Source organism: Homalodisca vitripennis, chromosome 2 (genome assembly GCF_021130785.1).
Source record: "Homalodisca vitripennis isolate AUS2020 chromosome 2, UT_GWSS_2.1, whole genome shotgun sequence".
Taxonomy (NCBI): Eukaryota; Metazoa; Arthropoda; class Insecta; order Hemiptera; family Cicadellidae; genus Homalodisca; species Homalodisca vitripennis.
The window spans coordinates 22371708-22388538 of NC_060208.1; the positions used below are offsets into that span (position 1 = coordinate 22371708).

The following is a 16831-nucleotide window of genomic DNA, read 5'->3' on the forward strand; positions in this document are numbered from 1 at the left end:
CTATTTTGTATATCTTGTTTATCAAAGGCCTGTTATACTTCAGTAAATGCAAGAAAAGCCACGGCCAATGTGTTTGGAAATTATTTTCTATCATGTCAGTAATACTGAGCTGCAAGATGAATAACTTAATTGATGGTAGAGTTGTCGATTTCAAAAACTGATGTGTATTACTGTAAAATAAATTAAAGTAAATTATTCGTTCAATCAAATTGATTTCATAGTGTGGTTACAACTGTTTTTATAAGTCACAAGCAAGAACATAGCCAGGAAACAATTTGGAGGGGTTATCAAGATGACTGATATTTACCTGTAGTGGACAGAAGGTAAAGCAAATAAATGTCTGTTTTAAAAAGTAATAGTAAAAATTGAAAATTTGGGGAGGGTCCGGACCCATTGGACCCCCTTGTTGGCTACGTCCTTGGTCTCAAGGTCTGCCATTAATAACTCTGTGAACTTTTTGAGAGGGAGATCCATGGAAGACTAATTCAGTATAGGAAATTACAGTTTGTCATGTAATCCTTTCATATCTGAGAATGGATATACCAGCTAGTTTTAATGTTCTATCCTCATACTCATAAAAGGAAGTTCGTTTTTATGGAGTTGACTACTTAGAGAGTTACCTGAAAATCATCTGTTTGTTTCTGTATCTTTGTGCTATTAATTGAATCTCAGGTGTCAGCTTTCATTGCAATCGTGTCCAAAATGTCTGCTCTTGCAGATAATTTGTGATAATTTTGTGACTGATAATCAGATAAATCCGGTAATCCTTAACTGTCTGTTGGTACATGGAACTAGATTCTGTTGCTCAACCTCTAATCTAGTCTTATCCCTCTACATTGCATCTAGAATTATTCTCCATTGGCAAATTTTTGATCCATTACACTGTTAACTTGCAAGATAAAGTGGCACTAGTTGTTGTTTAAAATCAAGTACTCCAACACATTTCTAACAACCTTTCTGAACCTTCTACAGTACAGTACTTCATCCTACAACTTCCATCCAATCCTGTTACTGATTTTATTGAGAAACCCAAATTGTCCAGAGGTGTCTGTAATATTCAGGGAGTTAATTTTAAACATAAGTCTTATTCCATTGGTTGGCTTAAAACACTTCCAGCCAACAACTTTCAGAGAAGATGAATGTTCTCAGTAAATGACTGGCGCCCATTGGAATGATTGCGGTAGACCAACTATGGAAAACTTTTATCTCCTAGAACATCATTAAGCCTTGTTTAAGGCACTAATATTTCCATGAAAAATTAACAGAGAAATGCAGCTCTGAAATTTGTTAAACCTCAAACAGTCTTGAGTCTGATTTTAAGAAGGATTGAACTTACTTTCAGAAATTGGGTTATTTACACAGTCAAATAGCTTAACTTATAGAAGATTAATTTACAAAAGAGACTATTTAGGTATCAGTACTCATTCTTAAAATCATTAGCCTCTAGCAAATAGGTTCCATATTTTTTACTGTTCCCTTTCAAACGAATTTTAAAGAACTAAAACAAAAATAAAATTTGCTTGTATATTTTTGTTTCTTACTGTCCTAGAAGCTTACCCAGGGTTGAAAGCAAACAATGTTAATTTAGTAAAGACTAAGTTTTATCATAATCATCATTATCGTTTCACTAATGAGAAATTAAAATCAATGAAGTCACAATTCTCCATTAGAACTGCAGCTGTCCATGTTTTACACCAGTAAATTTTTATGTGTCTGTTCGATCTTCATACACAGTTCATATCTAGATTATATAATCTTAATGAGTTATAAATTACGTATGAAACTGATAGAAAAGGTTTCAATTATGTTCACTTATTAGCCAGTTAAAAAAATAAACTCACTGATGTTTCAGTTTTATGCCAAAATTGTAATTTAACCAATAACATGAAATTGGCTCTAAGTAATGTGATTTCTACTTTTATAATTACTTGTGTTCTTGCCAACTCAATGTTTTATGGAAAAACAAGTGAGTACAATAACATGATACTGTCTTCTGCAATATATTATAAACGTTTAAATATATTATAGAATGTTTACGATATTATGAACTGCTGTAACTTATATTTCAACTTAGATAATTGAACATTTTTGTGATGTTGAATGTTACAAAGATTTTGTTCTTACATGAATTTAAAACATTAAGCCTTGTACACATTTTAGTTTTAAGTTGGTTCCAGTTGGTATTATTACAAACAATTGTGCAGTAGTATCACTTACACGTTTACAAGGAGGGTCGACATTCTCTATATATAACCTTACAATAGGGTGTTTGTGTTCCGGTTGGTGTTAATATAAACAATTGTGCAGTACAGTAGAACCCCTCATATCACGGCCTCGGTTTTACCGCACCTCGGTTTATCCGGCCACTTCCCGGAAGTCAATATCGAAATTTATTTATCACGGCTTGCAGTCGCGCAGTTGCACGCACTAGTCTCCCACACTCTTGCGTTATTTTGGTGTATCTATTTGTTTACATTTTCCTGTGTTGTCCTCAGTTGAGCTAATAGGTTTAACCTGTAAACAGTTCGTGATTATTTCCAGTGCGGTTAGTACAGTACAGTACAATTGTTTTGTTTCGTCAAGTGTTGTGTACTGTAGGTTGGTTTATCCGGCCGAATCGTTATCCGGCCAGGGGGTCGGTCCCGTGGTGGCCGGATATGAGGGGTTCTACTGTACCACCACTTACACGTTTACAGGGAGGGTCGACATTCACTATGTATAATATTACAATAGGTTGTTTTGTGTTACAGTTGGTATTAATATAGATAACTTTGCAGTACCACCACTTACACGTTTACAGGGAGGGTCGACATTCACTATGTATAATATTACAATAGGTTGTTTTGTGTTACCGGTTGGTGTTAATATAAACAATTGTGCAATAGTATCCACCACTTACACGTTTACAAGGAGGGTCCACATTCTCTATATATAACCTTACAATAGGGTTGTTTGTGTTCCGGTTGGTGTTAATATAAACAATTGTGCAGTACCACCACTTTCACGTTTACAGGGAGGGGGCGACATTCACTATGTATAATATTACAATAGGTTGTTTTGTGTAACAGTTGGTATTAATATAGACAACTGTGCAGTACCACAACTTACTCGTTTACAGGGAGGGTTGACATTCACTATGTATAATATTACAATAGGTTGTTTTGTGTTACAGTTTGGTATTAATATAAACAATTGTGCAGTACCACCACTTACACGTTTACAGGGAGGGGGCGACATTCACTATGTATAATATTACAATAGGATTGTTTTGTGTAACAGTTGGTATTAATACAGACAACTGTGCAGTACCACAACTTACTCGTTTACAGGGAGGGTTGACATTCACTATGTATAATATTACAATAGGTTGTTTTGTGTTACAGTTGGTATTAATATAGACAACTGTGCAGTACCATCACTTACACGCTTACAGGGAGGGTTGACATTCACTATGTATAATATTACAATAGATTGTTTTGTGTAACAGTTGGTGTTAATATAAACAATTGTGCAGTACCACCACTTACACGTTTACAGGGAGGGTCGACATTCACTATGTATAATATTACAATAGGTTGTTTTGTGTTCCGGTTGGTGTTAATATAAACAATTGTGCAATAGTATCACTTACACGTTTAGTCCACATTCTCTATATATAACCTTACAATAGGGTGTTTGTGTGTTCCGGTTGGTGTTAATATAAACAATTGTGCAGTACACCACTTTCACGTTTACAGGGAGGGGCGACATTCACTATGTATAATATTACAATAGGTTGTTTTGTGTAACAGTTGGTATTAATATAGACAACTGTGCAGTACCACAACTTACTCGTTTACAGGGAGGGTTGACATTCACTATGTATAATATTACAATAGGTTGTTTTGTGTTACAGTTGGTATTAATATAAACAATTGTGCAGTACACCACTTTCACGTTTACAGGGAGGGGCGACATTCACTATGTATAATATTACAATAGGTTGTTTTGTGTTACAGTTGGTATTAATATAGACAACTGTGCAGTACCATCACTTACACGTTTACAGGGAGGGTCGACATTCACTATGTATAATATTACAATAGGTTGTTTTGTGTTCCGGTTGGTGTTAATATAAACAATTGTGCAGTACCACCACTTACACGTTTACAGGGAGGGTCGACATTCACTATGTATAATATTACAATAGGTTGTTTTGTGTTACAGTTGGTGTTAATATAAACAATTGTGCAGTACCACCACTTACACGTTTACAGGGAGGGGCGACATTCACTATGTATAATATTACAATAGGTTGTTTTGTGTTCCGGTTGGTGTTAATATAAACAATTGTGCAGTACCACCCACTTACACGTTTACAGGGAGGGTCGACATTCACTATGTATAATATTACAATAGGTTGTTTTGTGTTACAGTTGGTGTTAATATAAACAATTGTGCAGTACCATCACTTACACGTTTACAGGGAGGGGCGACATTCACTATGTATAATATTACAATAGGTTGTTTTGTGTTACAGTTGGTGTTAATATAAACAATTGTGCAGTACCACCAACTTACACGTTTACAGGGAGGGTCGACATTCACTATGTATAATATTACAATAGGTTGTTTTTGTGTTCCGGTTGGTGTTAATATAAACAATTGTGCAATAGTATCACTTACACGTTTACAAGGAGGGTCCACATTCTCTATATATAACCTTACAATAGGGTTGTTTTGTGTTCTGGTTGGTGTTAATATAAACAATTGTGCAGTACCACAACTTTCACGTTTACAGGGAGGGACGACATTCACTATGTATAATATTACAATAGGTTGTTTTGTGTTACAGTTGGTATTAATATAGATAACTGTGCAGTAGCACCACTTACACGCTTACAGGATGGTTGACATTCGCTATTTATAACCATAAAATAAGGTTTTTGTGTTCCGCTTGGTGTTAATTTTAAAAAAATGATCAGTACCTCCACTTACACGCTTACAGGGGGGAGTTCTACGGTCACTATTTATAACCTTACAAAGGTGCTACAGGATGTTATTAGTACAGCACGTCTCACAAAAAATAATATGTATGTACTTTTGATGAAATGTCTCAGTTATATAGTCATAAGATAATACAGGTATGTATATTAGAATGGGGAACCACCTCCAGCCATACAAAAGTTTTGGCTGGCAAATTTATAAATTAAACTGAAACTCTCACAGTAAATATTTTGCATCTTGTCCAGAGTATTCAACAGATGAGATGAAGGAGCTAGGAATATACAAGTCATACAAGGATCTCTTATTGGATCTCACAGGACCTAGAGTGAGTATTCATCATCACATTTTATTTACTCTGAAAACCTTTTACAACAATAATTTAATTTGCTCATAAAGCAATAAATTTTATTATTGACTCAAAATAAATTAATAAATTGTCAAATTTCATGATTTTGGTATGATATAGGGTGCATAATTTGTGGAAAGCTCTGCCCACATTGCAGGTCAATCCTGTGGTGCTTTAACAGTTTGGTGTGACCTAATTTTTGTCCACAAAAGAGTTGCTTCACATTGAATTTACAAGTTGATTGGAATTAGAGGAAAGTAGTAGACTTTTCATGAAATTAGCACGAGAAAAATGTTGCCAATTTTACTCTATTGGGCGTTTTTACTGTGGAATAGATTAGGAGTTGGAATGTCTGTTGCTCAGAAATCTAGTCTCTAAAGGTAAATAATTAAACAATCTTTTGCTCATAGAGACTCTAGAGGTAAACGGTATGTTGTTAAGAGATAGTTTACATAGAAAGGAACAAACTGTGTTATTCATAGATCTAGTCTCTTGAGGTAAACAATCTGTTGCTCATAGAGACTCTAGAGGTAAACGGTATGTTGTTAAGAGATAGTTTACATAGAAAGGAACAAACTGTGTTATTCATAGATCTAGTCTCTTGAGGTAAACAATCTGTTGCTCATAGAGACTCTAGAGGTAAACAGTATGTTGTTAAGAGATAGTTTACATAGAAAGGAACAAACTGTGTTATTCATAGATCTAGTCTCTTGAGGTAAACAATCTGTTGCTCATAGAGACTCTAGAGGTAAACGGTATGTTGTTAAGAGATAGTTTACATAGAAAGGAACAAACTGTGTTATTCATAGATCTAGTCTCTTGACGTAAACAATCTGTTGCTCATAGAGACTCTAGAGGTAAACAGTATGTTGTTAAGAGATAGTTTACATAGAAAGGAACAAACTGTGTTATTCATAGATCTAGTCTCTTGAGGTAAACAATCTGTTGCTCATAGAGACTCTAGAGGTAAACGGTATGTTGTTAAGAGATAGTTTACATAGAAAGGAACAAACTGTGTTATTCATAGATCTAGTCTCTTGAGGTAAACAATCTGTTGCTCATAGAGACTCTAGAGGTAAACGGTATGTTGTTAAGAGATAGTTTACATAGAAAGGAACAAACTGTGTTATTCATAGATCTAGTCTCTTGAGGTAAACAATCTGTTGCTCATAGAGACTCTAGAGGTAAACGGTATGTTGTTAAGAGATAGTTTACATAGAAAGGAACAAACTGTGTTATTCATAGATCTAGTCTCTTGAGGTAAACAATCTATTGCTCATAGAGACTCTAGAGGTAAACGGTATGTTGTTAAGAGATAGTTTACATAGAAAGAAACAAACTGTGTTATTCATAGATCTAGTCTCTTGAGGTAAACAATCTGTTGCTCATAGAGACTCTAGAGGTAAACGGTATGTTGTTAAGAGATAGTTTACATAGAAAGGAACAAACTGTGTTATTCATAGATCTAGTCTCTTGACGTAAACAATCTGTTGCTCATAGAGACTCTAGAGGTAAACAGTATGTTGTTAAGAGATAGTTTACATAGAAAGGAACAAACTGTGTTATTCATAGATCTAGTCTCTTGAGGTAAACAATCTGTTGCTCATAGAGACTCTAGAGGTAAACGGTATGTTGTTAAGAGATAGTTTACATAGAAAGGAACAAACTGTGTTATTCATAGATCTAGTCTCTTGAGGTAAACAATCTGTTGCTCATAGAGACTCTAGAGGTAAACGGTATGTTGTTAAGAGATAGTTTACATAGAAAGGAACAAACTGTGTTATTCATAGATCTAGTCTCTTGAGGTAAACAATCTATTGCTCATAGAGACTCTAGAGGTAAACGGTATGTTGTTAAGAGATAGTTTACATAGAAAGGAACAAACTGTGTTATTCATAGATCTAGTCTCTTGAGGTAAACAATCTGTTGCTCATAGAGACTCTAGAGGTAAATGGTATGTTGTTAAGAGATATATTACCTAGAAAGGAACAAACTGTGTTATTCATAGATCTAGTCTCTTGAGGTAAACAATCTGTTGCTCATAGAGACTCTAGAGGTAAATGGTATGTTGTTAAGAGATATATTACCTAGAAAGGAACAAAATACGTTATTCATAGATCTATCATCTAGAGGTAGACAATCTGTTGTTCAGAGCTCTATTCTCTAGAGGTGAACAGTCTGTTACAGTTCAATAACTCCTCTATAGTCGAGAACCTAGTGAATGTGTTCAAGGCACAGTGTATTCCACCACAGCCCCCTCCTCAGCTCTCCCACCGTAAGGTGTTTGTTGTCATCGAAGGCACGCATAATTCAGGCAAGCCTCAAGTAATCAGTATTTTTGTTTTTATATTATCTAAATTTAGCTGGGATATAGTAACTAATTTTATATCATCTAGATTAAGACAGCCTCAAGTTTTGAGTTATAATTTAGAGATCAATGCTCCTTTTATTGTTATCTAATATGCATACTTGTTATTGTTATTTTGTCACAATTACATATTACATCGATAATATAAGACAATCGGATATCTATATCCCGACTAAATTCAATACACAACACACATTTTACATTTCAGGATTCTTAAATAAAAAAATATCTTCAAATTGTTAAGATTCATACTCAATAAAGGTCTTTAGGCAAGTGAATTATAATTAACAACAAAGTATCATTTTAAAATAATTTACTAAACAAAAACTATTATTCTTATTCAGGGAATAATAAGTCACAACCTCTCCTCAATTTTTTGTTTTTGTTAAGTTTATATAAGGAGATATCCTTTGAACAATAGTGCTATGTGGAAAGAAAGCTTCATTTGATGATTTTGAAAATTTTTGTGTCCCCCAAAATTATGGTATTTTGTGGGCAACACAAAAATTCCAAATTTTAACCCCTTTCTAGTAATTCCTCATTTTAAAGAGAATAAACAAACTTAAAGAATAGTGAAAATCAAATATTGTTATCTCTTTCCCAACCAAAATAACAGCCAGTGTTTTTTTTTTTTTTTTTTTTTTCCTTTTGAGGGAAGAGGACACTTTGTCCCCGCACTTAGTCCTAAAAGGACCTTTGCGCCTCCCTTACTTTAATTTGTGCCCTCAAAAACCGAGGCTTTTGCAAAACCCAATCAGATTTAAGGGCTCCTGTTCTCTGATGTCCTTGGGGCTGAGGAGATATGCTCCCAAGTATCTTTTCCTAGTCTCTGAAGGGGAAGTAGGCTGAGGCTATAGTAACCTCTCTGTCCCCTTGCAGTGAAGCCACCTTCACTGTAGCCGCCACCAGATCTCTTTGTTATTAGATCTGTAATCGGAAAGGCTGTTATTAGTTTTGAAGTTAGAATACAAGTTCTTTCTTGGGTTTTCAATTGTTCGATCATAAATGAGATTACCTACCTGAGTTGTCAGTCCTCTGATGCAACCTCTATTGATCCAAGGCTCCTGGATTAGGGCGATATCCAGGCCTGTTGAGATAAACCTGCTTCCCAAGATGTCAGTTGCGCCCTTTGCATGGTGTAGGTTTATCTGTATTAGGCGCATACTTACGCCTTTTTCCCACCTACCACCCAGGTGGTCCATCCCCGTCTCTTCTTTTGGATTGCTTGGAGACTTTTGTCCCCTTTTCTTCCTCGAGCCGAGACGGATGGTCCTTTGAGAGAAGGTCCCCTCTTCAAGAAGAGAGAACAGGTTGGTCTTTCATCTTCGAACGCTGCACTGGCTTGTGGAGTAGACCTTTCAGGTAAGGTATGTACAGATTGCTCTGACACCTTCGTGGCCTCCTCCACTTCCATCTCTTCAGCGGTGCTTTTTCCTGTGGTGACCATCTCAGATTTCTCTGAAGTCCCCTCTTCCCCTTGTGGGTTGTTCTGTGTTTCCTCGGTGTTTCTTTTTCAGTCTAAGCTGAACTTTTCCAAACTTGTATCCGATCCATGGACCTTCCTTCTCAAGCTTGTTCGCTGTAGCGGCAGGTCGACTGCCAGGGTGAGTAGGACAGACTTCCTCCTCGTCGCTTCTCCGCAGCAGAACATTCCATTCTCCGACAGATAGCTCTTTGTTTTGTCCTTTTTAGGAGCTTCATTATCTTGTCGGTAGTATCGTGTGTACTATCGGGAAGATAGACAGTCGCAATTCTCGCACGAGGGGATTTCTTCCTCTGGTACAATCCTTAGACTGGCCTCTTCCCAAGGCTTGAGGGAGTCTTGCTTTCCTTTAAGCCATTCAGCTGTTTCGGTGTTTTCGCAGGTGAAGATTAGGAACCCCTTGTCTCCTGTTGATACCGTAGAATCTTGGAGAGTAGGGACCCTCCTGTTCTTCCACGATAGCTTCCAGGATGAAGCTCTGGATCTTCTCCATCTGTTTCTGTTGTGAGTAGGGTCTCGGGAAAATTGGAGTGCAAATCCCCCACCCACCCTTATACCAGCTACCTCTTGTTTATAGGAAGGTTTCTGGAGTTGTACAGATTGCTCCTTGTGTTCCCCATGATTTCCTTCGTTCTTTGTTTTCTTCCTCTGATGGGCCTCCGGAGTGGATCCATCAGAGTGAGGTCTTTTCGGTTTCTTTCCCTCCTTTTGTTTGTTTAATTTTTTATTTCTTTCTTCTGGAATTGGTTTTAAGGCCAATTCCCTGGCTTCTTCTTGGGATGTACCCCCTTTTTCGAAACCAGACCATGCGTTTCCTGGCGGCTCCCACATAGCTTAGGCAGTACTGGGAGCTGTCTCTCGACTTTTGCTCCTCTTCCTTCTGGTGATCGCCCTCCAGTATTGCATCTTCTTCATCGGTTTCGACTCTGACCGAGTCGGATGAGGCTTTTGGACTTCTACTAGGAAGTCCGCCTGTTTTTTGGGTTTGTTCAGGATTGCTAGGGTCAGAGCCCATCATCAGTCCCTCTGTGTTTCGTGAATTTTCATTCACTTTTTTTGAGTGCTACAAGAGCTCTCTGGTTTTGTTTGATTGTCTTTAAATTCTGTACTCATTGTGTTCCCACGAGTAGCGGAGATCTAAAGGTCACCCAAGCAATTGTCCCGCTCTACTTGGGGAAGGCTCGGTTTTAAACTGGAGGTTGCCAGGTATCCAGAGTTCGCATATTTACGACCAAGCTCTCCCTTGATCACGCAGCCCTCGGCATATGCTGTTCCACCTTGGCTTGGATACAGAAGGAAACTAGAATTAGAATAGTTTAAGATAGATTGTTGGGAAGATTACCCGACAGGTGTGAGAGTAGTGGGGAAAAGAAAATTAAAAAATTGTGGGATAGTTTACAGAAAGCCCGCCAGATCAGCTCAGCCTGATCGGAATTATAAAAGAAGACAAGAGTTGGATCAGGCAGTTCCCAGGTGCACGCGCACGAAAAGTACAGCACTTAAGAAAGAGAGAAGGTGACTGTGCGTGTGCTTCGTGGACGCTCTGGCTTGGCACATGTGTTGGGGTATGAAGACCCCGCCACTTCGCACCCAACAGCCAGTGTTACCCAACAATATTTTTAATAACCTACCACGTTGCCAAATCATATCAAATGTTCAAACTGAAGCCCTTCTACTGTTTAGCAGTGAGACAAGCATACGGTGAGCTTCTCTCTCACGTTTATTTTGAAAAGTCTGAAGTGGTATTTGATTCCATGCCTTAATAATCCTGTTTCTTAAATCTTCAACGTTTTCTACTGCTGTTTTGTAAATGTAAGTGCAAAGACCTTATTAAAATTTTAACAATTTATTATTTTGGATGGCAAAGGGATAGCAATCTCTGGTTTTCAATATTATTTAAGTCAACACTCTTTAAAATGAGCAGTCACCTAAGAGCGGTTTACATTTGAAATTTTTTAGGTGCTCCAAAAACCCATATTTTTGGGAGGAAAATGTTCAAAATCATAAAATGAAACTTCCTTTCCAGATTGCAACACTACCTAAATGATATCTCCTTATATAAACTTTAGAAAAAATAGAAGGGAGTTCTGACTTTTTATTCACCCTACATGTATTTTTATTTATTACTGTTTTATTTCTTTTTTAATCTAGAACAAAAAGGTATTTTTCCTCAACAGCGATTCACTATTCCACTTATCTTTAGTAATACAATTGATTCATGATGATTGACATCTGAGGCAGAGAGAGTGATAACACGACAAAGATCTGATTTGATACAGTAAAAATACAAAATTTGTACGCATCATGAATAATAAGGACAGAAGCAAGTACATATTGATCATAAAACATAATCAATTATTTATTGTTCAACATCATCAATGTTAATTATATTATGGCAACAATGGATTTGCTGTGAAATAGTTGTGGATTTGCTGTGAAATAGTTGTTGTGTATACTGTAGGTCAGATTGTTGGCAAAATTAATACAAATTTAGTAATTAAAAAGTTATTTAAAGTTTTGTTACAGTCTTATCTATAAATTGATTATCTTCTTGAGATAACCAAAGATAGTTTGTAACACTGAAATTGCTCTCTAAACAGAACTGTTACAAGATGATGTGCAGTTAATATTTTTAGAGTTATACAGTCAGGAGATGTGTTGCAAATTTCTCTTTTAATCTTTTTGGAAGTGTTAAAAATATGTTATTCTCCTTTTTTTAATGTTGTATTTTGTTATTCTTTCAAAAGAGATCCTGTTACAGTAAAGATAATGGTAAAGTACAACAAAGGTGGCCTCTCCCGAAGTTCAGTACTGGATCCGCCTTTGGGCCTACGTGGACTAGTAGTGAACATATATTTTTAAGAAAAGATATAAATAGTGACACAACAAAATATATGCTACTGTAATTTCTTACATTCAATTGTAGCATACTATAACCTAAAACACTATATATCTTGTCAAAAATAAAATTGATTTTTATATCCTTGCAATTCGCTTAGAAAACAAAGTTAAAGTGTTGTTTAGTAATCAATTAGCCTTCTAGATCTAAATTGAATGTTCATGCAACAATGTCTGGACCAGGTAGGAACAACATGTTGAGAAGGCTGGCTCAGACATATCAAGGCTACGCGTTGCAGAATCCACCAAGATGTTTGGCCCATCTCAAGAATAGCTTCTTCGGCACCAAGTTCGAGCGCAAGGCGTACCTCAGTCTATGCAACTACGCAATGGCCTTTGATATCCAAAGTGTATGGCACTTACATCCAGTGTTCTTATCCTCGTAAGTGTTGCATATTTTAACATTAAAAATTCTAATGTGTTATCCAATATGGCATTCGAAAGATGCCAACATTAATGTCAATATTATTGTAAATAGCATAATGGCATTTATGGATATATGATAGAATTCTTGATACATAGCCTTCAATAGCATGAATACTGATAGATTCTGACATAACTGTAAATACAAGCGTTTCAATATTATTCTCAACACTGCCACAAATTGGTGAGTTTTCTGTCAATTCTTTACTGCTTTCTCATTGACTGTAAACATGATACTATAGAATAGCCTCTGCACGTCGATTTTTTGTGCATAGGGGGAGGGAGGAGCAGGATCTCGACCACGCCTACCGCCTCTACCCCCTCTTTCACTGCTCGATTTATTTCCTTTACAAGACACAAGTGGGAACCGAGTGATTTGCTTCCCTGCGTTGGTGTTTTGGAGCATCAAGCTATGTTATGTTACTCTCTTTGTTATGGAATAACAAATATTATTATTTATGTAAAGAATAGTCCACTGCATCTATGTAATATGTTAATTTTAACAAATGTTTATTGTTATGAGCTGTTATCATTATTATTGGGTTTGTAAAACAGCTGTTATGTAACACATACCATAGAGTGGTAAAGTGGCAACTGAAGAATGGTTGGTTAGGAATGTGGAAGGGGAAGTGAGTCCATGCTTCTTCTCCCTCTCCACATCTTCACTTAACAGGTCGCTTTCAAAGCGGCTCATCTATAGTCACAATGTTTTTGAGGAAGTTGGAGATTCTTCTGCAGCCTGTTGGGGTAACCAGTGGTATAATTAAACCGTTTCACACAAATTCTTTGAAAAATAAAAGATTGCAACAAGAGTATTTGTGGTGCAAAATTAAAACTGACATTATTTGAGTGATGGTCTCAGATATTACTATGACCATCTGTCGTTCAACCTAGCCTGGGGACATGACAAACCCGAGGACTTGCCACCTATTGGCTCCAACATCTACAGCTGGCCTGAAGATCTGCTGGTTCCAGATCTGGTTGTCCTGCTCAATGCACACCGCAGCATCCGCAACCGTATCTCCACCACAAAAGACAACTACCTGTTCCAAAGGAAGTGAGTGTCATGGGAAGGGGAGTTTACTCCCATCCAATCTAAATTAAGGAATTAAATATAGCTGTAAAATAACTATCCACAAACTTATACATCATTAAAATTTGTTAGATATTAAACAATTATATCCTACTTAACTTACATTTTTTGAAATTTAATTCACTACAATCAAGTTAAGGTTTTACTACTAACCCAACAGGGCCTACTTAAAATCATTGTCTGCGTCCATGCTGTGATTTGTTTGATAGAAAGGTTCTTGAGACTTGAAACTTAGTTTATAGGTTATTGGCCCATGAACTCATTGATTTTAGGGTGCAAAGATCAATATAAAGATAAAAAATCAATTTCTAACATTTTTACATTGGTCTTTTGGGTAACCATGATGACAAGTCCATTCAAAACTTTCAGTAAATAAAAAAGAGGAAATATTCTTAGTTAAAATTAAAAACTATTTTTTGTTCAGCAAATAAAAGCTATTTGAGATGCCTAGGAAACTAGGGTTTAAAGTTTGTAAGTAATTGAAAATTATCTATATATTTCTATCCTTGAATCAAGTTAAGATATGTGACGTCTTAGAAAGTTCAGATATCTTCTGGCTTGCTACACCAACAATAATTATCATTGTAAAGTTCTTTATCAACATCAATACTTAAAACACAACCAAATTCCACATAGCTTTCTCACAAAATATATTAATGGCTTATTCAACCCTATCAGTGGCAAAGATCAAATGTTTTCCAATGAGATCCATTTAACAAAACTACTTTCCTTTTGTAGAATTAATTGTTTAACAGCTACAAAGCGTAAATACGAAGAAAAAACAAACATATTGTATCTGAGATGTTCCACTAACATTATACATAAGAACTAAGCTTCATTTCTTTTGTGGGTTATAATATAAATTTTCTATAAATATGTTACATATGAGTGATACATTGTTATAAACACTATATAAAATTAAAAAACCCAAGTATTACAAAAAACATTACTAAAATTGCAAGGGGATTCAATTAATCTAATTGATTACTTTTGAGTTTGAATTAATAGGGCTCAAAAAGCCAGGGATTCTTACTAGTTGATAGTCAAATCATCAACCTTTAAAACTATCTTCTAGGATCCACCGATTAAAATAAAACATAAAAGTACACCTAATTAGAAATTTTCTATTCAGAATTTTCTAATGACCACAATAGTAATATCATTCCCAAAATTCCTCACAGTTATGAAGATGGAACTACCACACCAATGGGTAACAAAATCACGAAATCCTACAACATAAACCTGAGATAAGTCCCTCCCTCCAGCAGGCTATCGGTTTTCGTAGATTTAATATTGTGCTCAATACATAGTCAACAGTTATAAAAAGTGAATTGGCAACACTGGTCCCCACATTGACTATTCAACCCAAAGTAAACAGACAACTAGAATGTTCTCAATAAGTTGAAAAAGATTGCAGTGCAATATAACATTTCTAATTATGAAAAAAGATAGTTTTCAGGGTAAGCCTACTGATTTTCCTATCAACTTGTAATAACTGATTACTTTATTATATTTTTTGGAATTTTTCCCAAAAAATATATTGTATATTGCTGGAATTGTACTTACATAACAAATAATACAAAATACATGTTTTACAACAATTCTAAAATTGTTGTTATTCTTATAAGCAAAGGACTTTCCATTTCAAAGTTATCAATGTTTTGAAGAACAATACTCTTTAAAATAAATAGATTTTATGCAGACAGACTATAACTGCCATTTTATTACGCTATTAATTTGTTTGATTTTAATACATTAACCTTTTAATTTTTCAGAATCGTAACTTCCTTCGAGAGGTTTTCAGATCCACCAGTCTTAATGGTCAACGCCACAAACTTCTTTGAAGACTCGTTTTACAAAATAAAAAATCAGATCCAAAAGTTATGGGGATACACTATGTCTATAAATGTACCACCTCCAAAATAAAATATTACTGACAACCATTGTGTATTTTTTCCAACCATACTATAGCTTTTCCCATAATGTAAGTTACAGAGCAGTAATTCTTCTGTATGAAAGGAAGAGGACTGAGACTCCATGAGAGGTGTCTGTATTTGAATTTTTATCGCTTGTTCATCCCTCCACAATTCCATACATGATCTCCTTAGCACACTGTAGACAGATATTTTGATACAATACACTTTGTTCAAACATCAAGAAACAAATATATCTCAATCAGTTAAATGTTAAGAATCTTTTATGTAGTCCATAAAGTCTCACTAGAAAACAAAAGTATATATATATATATATATATATATATATATATATTTAATTGACCTTTATTCCATTGTTGGATTGGAGGTAGACTATGCTTCCAAAGTCCCCCCCTTCCAAATTTTTGAAAGGCAGGCATTAAAATTGCATCTAATAGTTTTTTTATACACTAGAACACATTATTGTAAGGTCTTAAAGCTAACAATGTCCCAGGGGAAGATTCTATTGTATCAGCTCTCTCAACCACCTAAAATAAATTTCTGAAAGGAATAGTCGTGAAAGAACCTTTGCACCTCACTTACTTGTTTTTAGGCCCTCAGAATCTGAGGCTTTTTCAGAAGCCTTTGAGATTTAACTTTAATAATTTGATCTGTTAGAAGATAAACTAACCCTTTCACCACCAATGTCCAGTTCTATGGATGTCGTCAATCTACGCATATATTACCAGCATCCGGTTTTACAAGTGTTTGCAAAAATTATAAAATATTTTAAAGAGCTCACTAAGAGCTACCCCTATTCACTCCTGGTAATATTAGACTTGCAAATTGTTAATAATTTGAAATAAATTGTACTTTTTTCATTGTTCTGTAAATTCAATAAGTGAATTTTAAGTTTATAAATTCCCAAGACAATTATTTTTCAAAAACATATTTTGTATGTGAGTTTTGTATTTTTGTTTATAAATTATAAAAGTCTGGCTTGTAAAATAGTTTATAATTTATAAACAAATGGTCATTATTTAATGTTTAGTTTAGGTTTGACAAGTATGTTTTTACTTAATAAATACCCAAACTGAATTATATTTTTAAACAATTTATGTGAGTTGCATAATTGTAATTATGACTGAAATTATCTGCAGTACTTCATAAAACAGTTTACAAAGTTATTGTTTATAAAGTTAGCTCCAAGGTTTATTTCTTATTGGTTTAAAAATAAATTGTGTATCAATTGATAGTGTAGAATAAATAAGGAATTCGATCTTCAACATTCTTTTCAATATCAAACTAAAAAGGAATTTCA

General features: G+C 35.2%; 1 protein-coding gene across 1 annotated transcript; it reads left to right on the forward strand.

The window, feature by feature from the left end:
- Positions 1 to 1706: 1706 nt before the first annotated feature.
- On the forward strand, positions 1707 to 15537 carry LOC124353673 (UMP-CMP kinase 2, mitochondrial-like). Its single transcript, XM_046803628.1, has 6 exons — positions 1707 to 1966; positions 5232 to 5311; positions 7520 to 7646; positions 12265 to 12463; positions 13367 to 13561; positions 15373 to 15537. The coding sequence occupies exons 1-6, from the start codon at positions 1885 to 1887 to the stop codon at positions 15521 to 15523; spliced, it is 834 nt and encodes a 277-aa protein (XP_046659584.1). The 5' UTR covers positions 1707 to 1884; the 3' UTR covers positions 15524 to 15537.
- The last annotated feature ends 1294 nt before the right edge of the window (positions 15538 to 16831 follow it).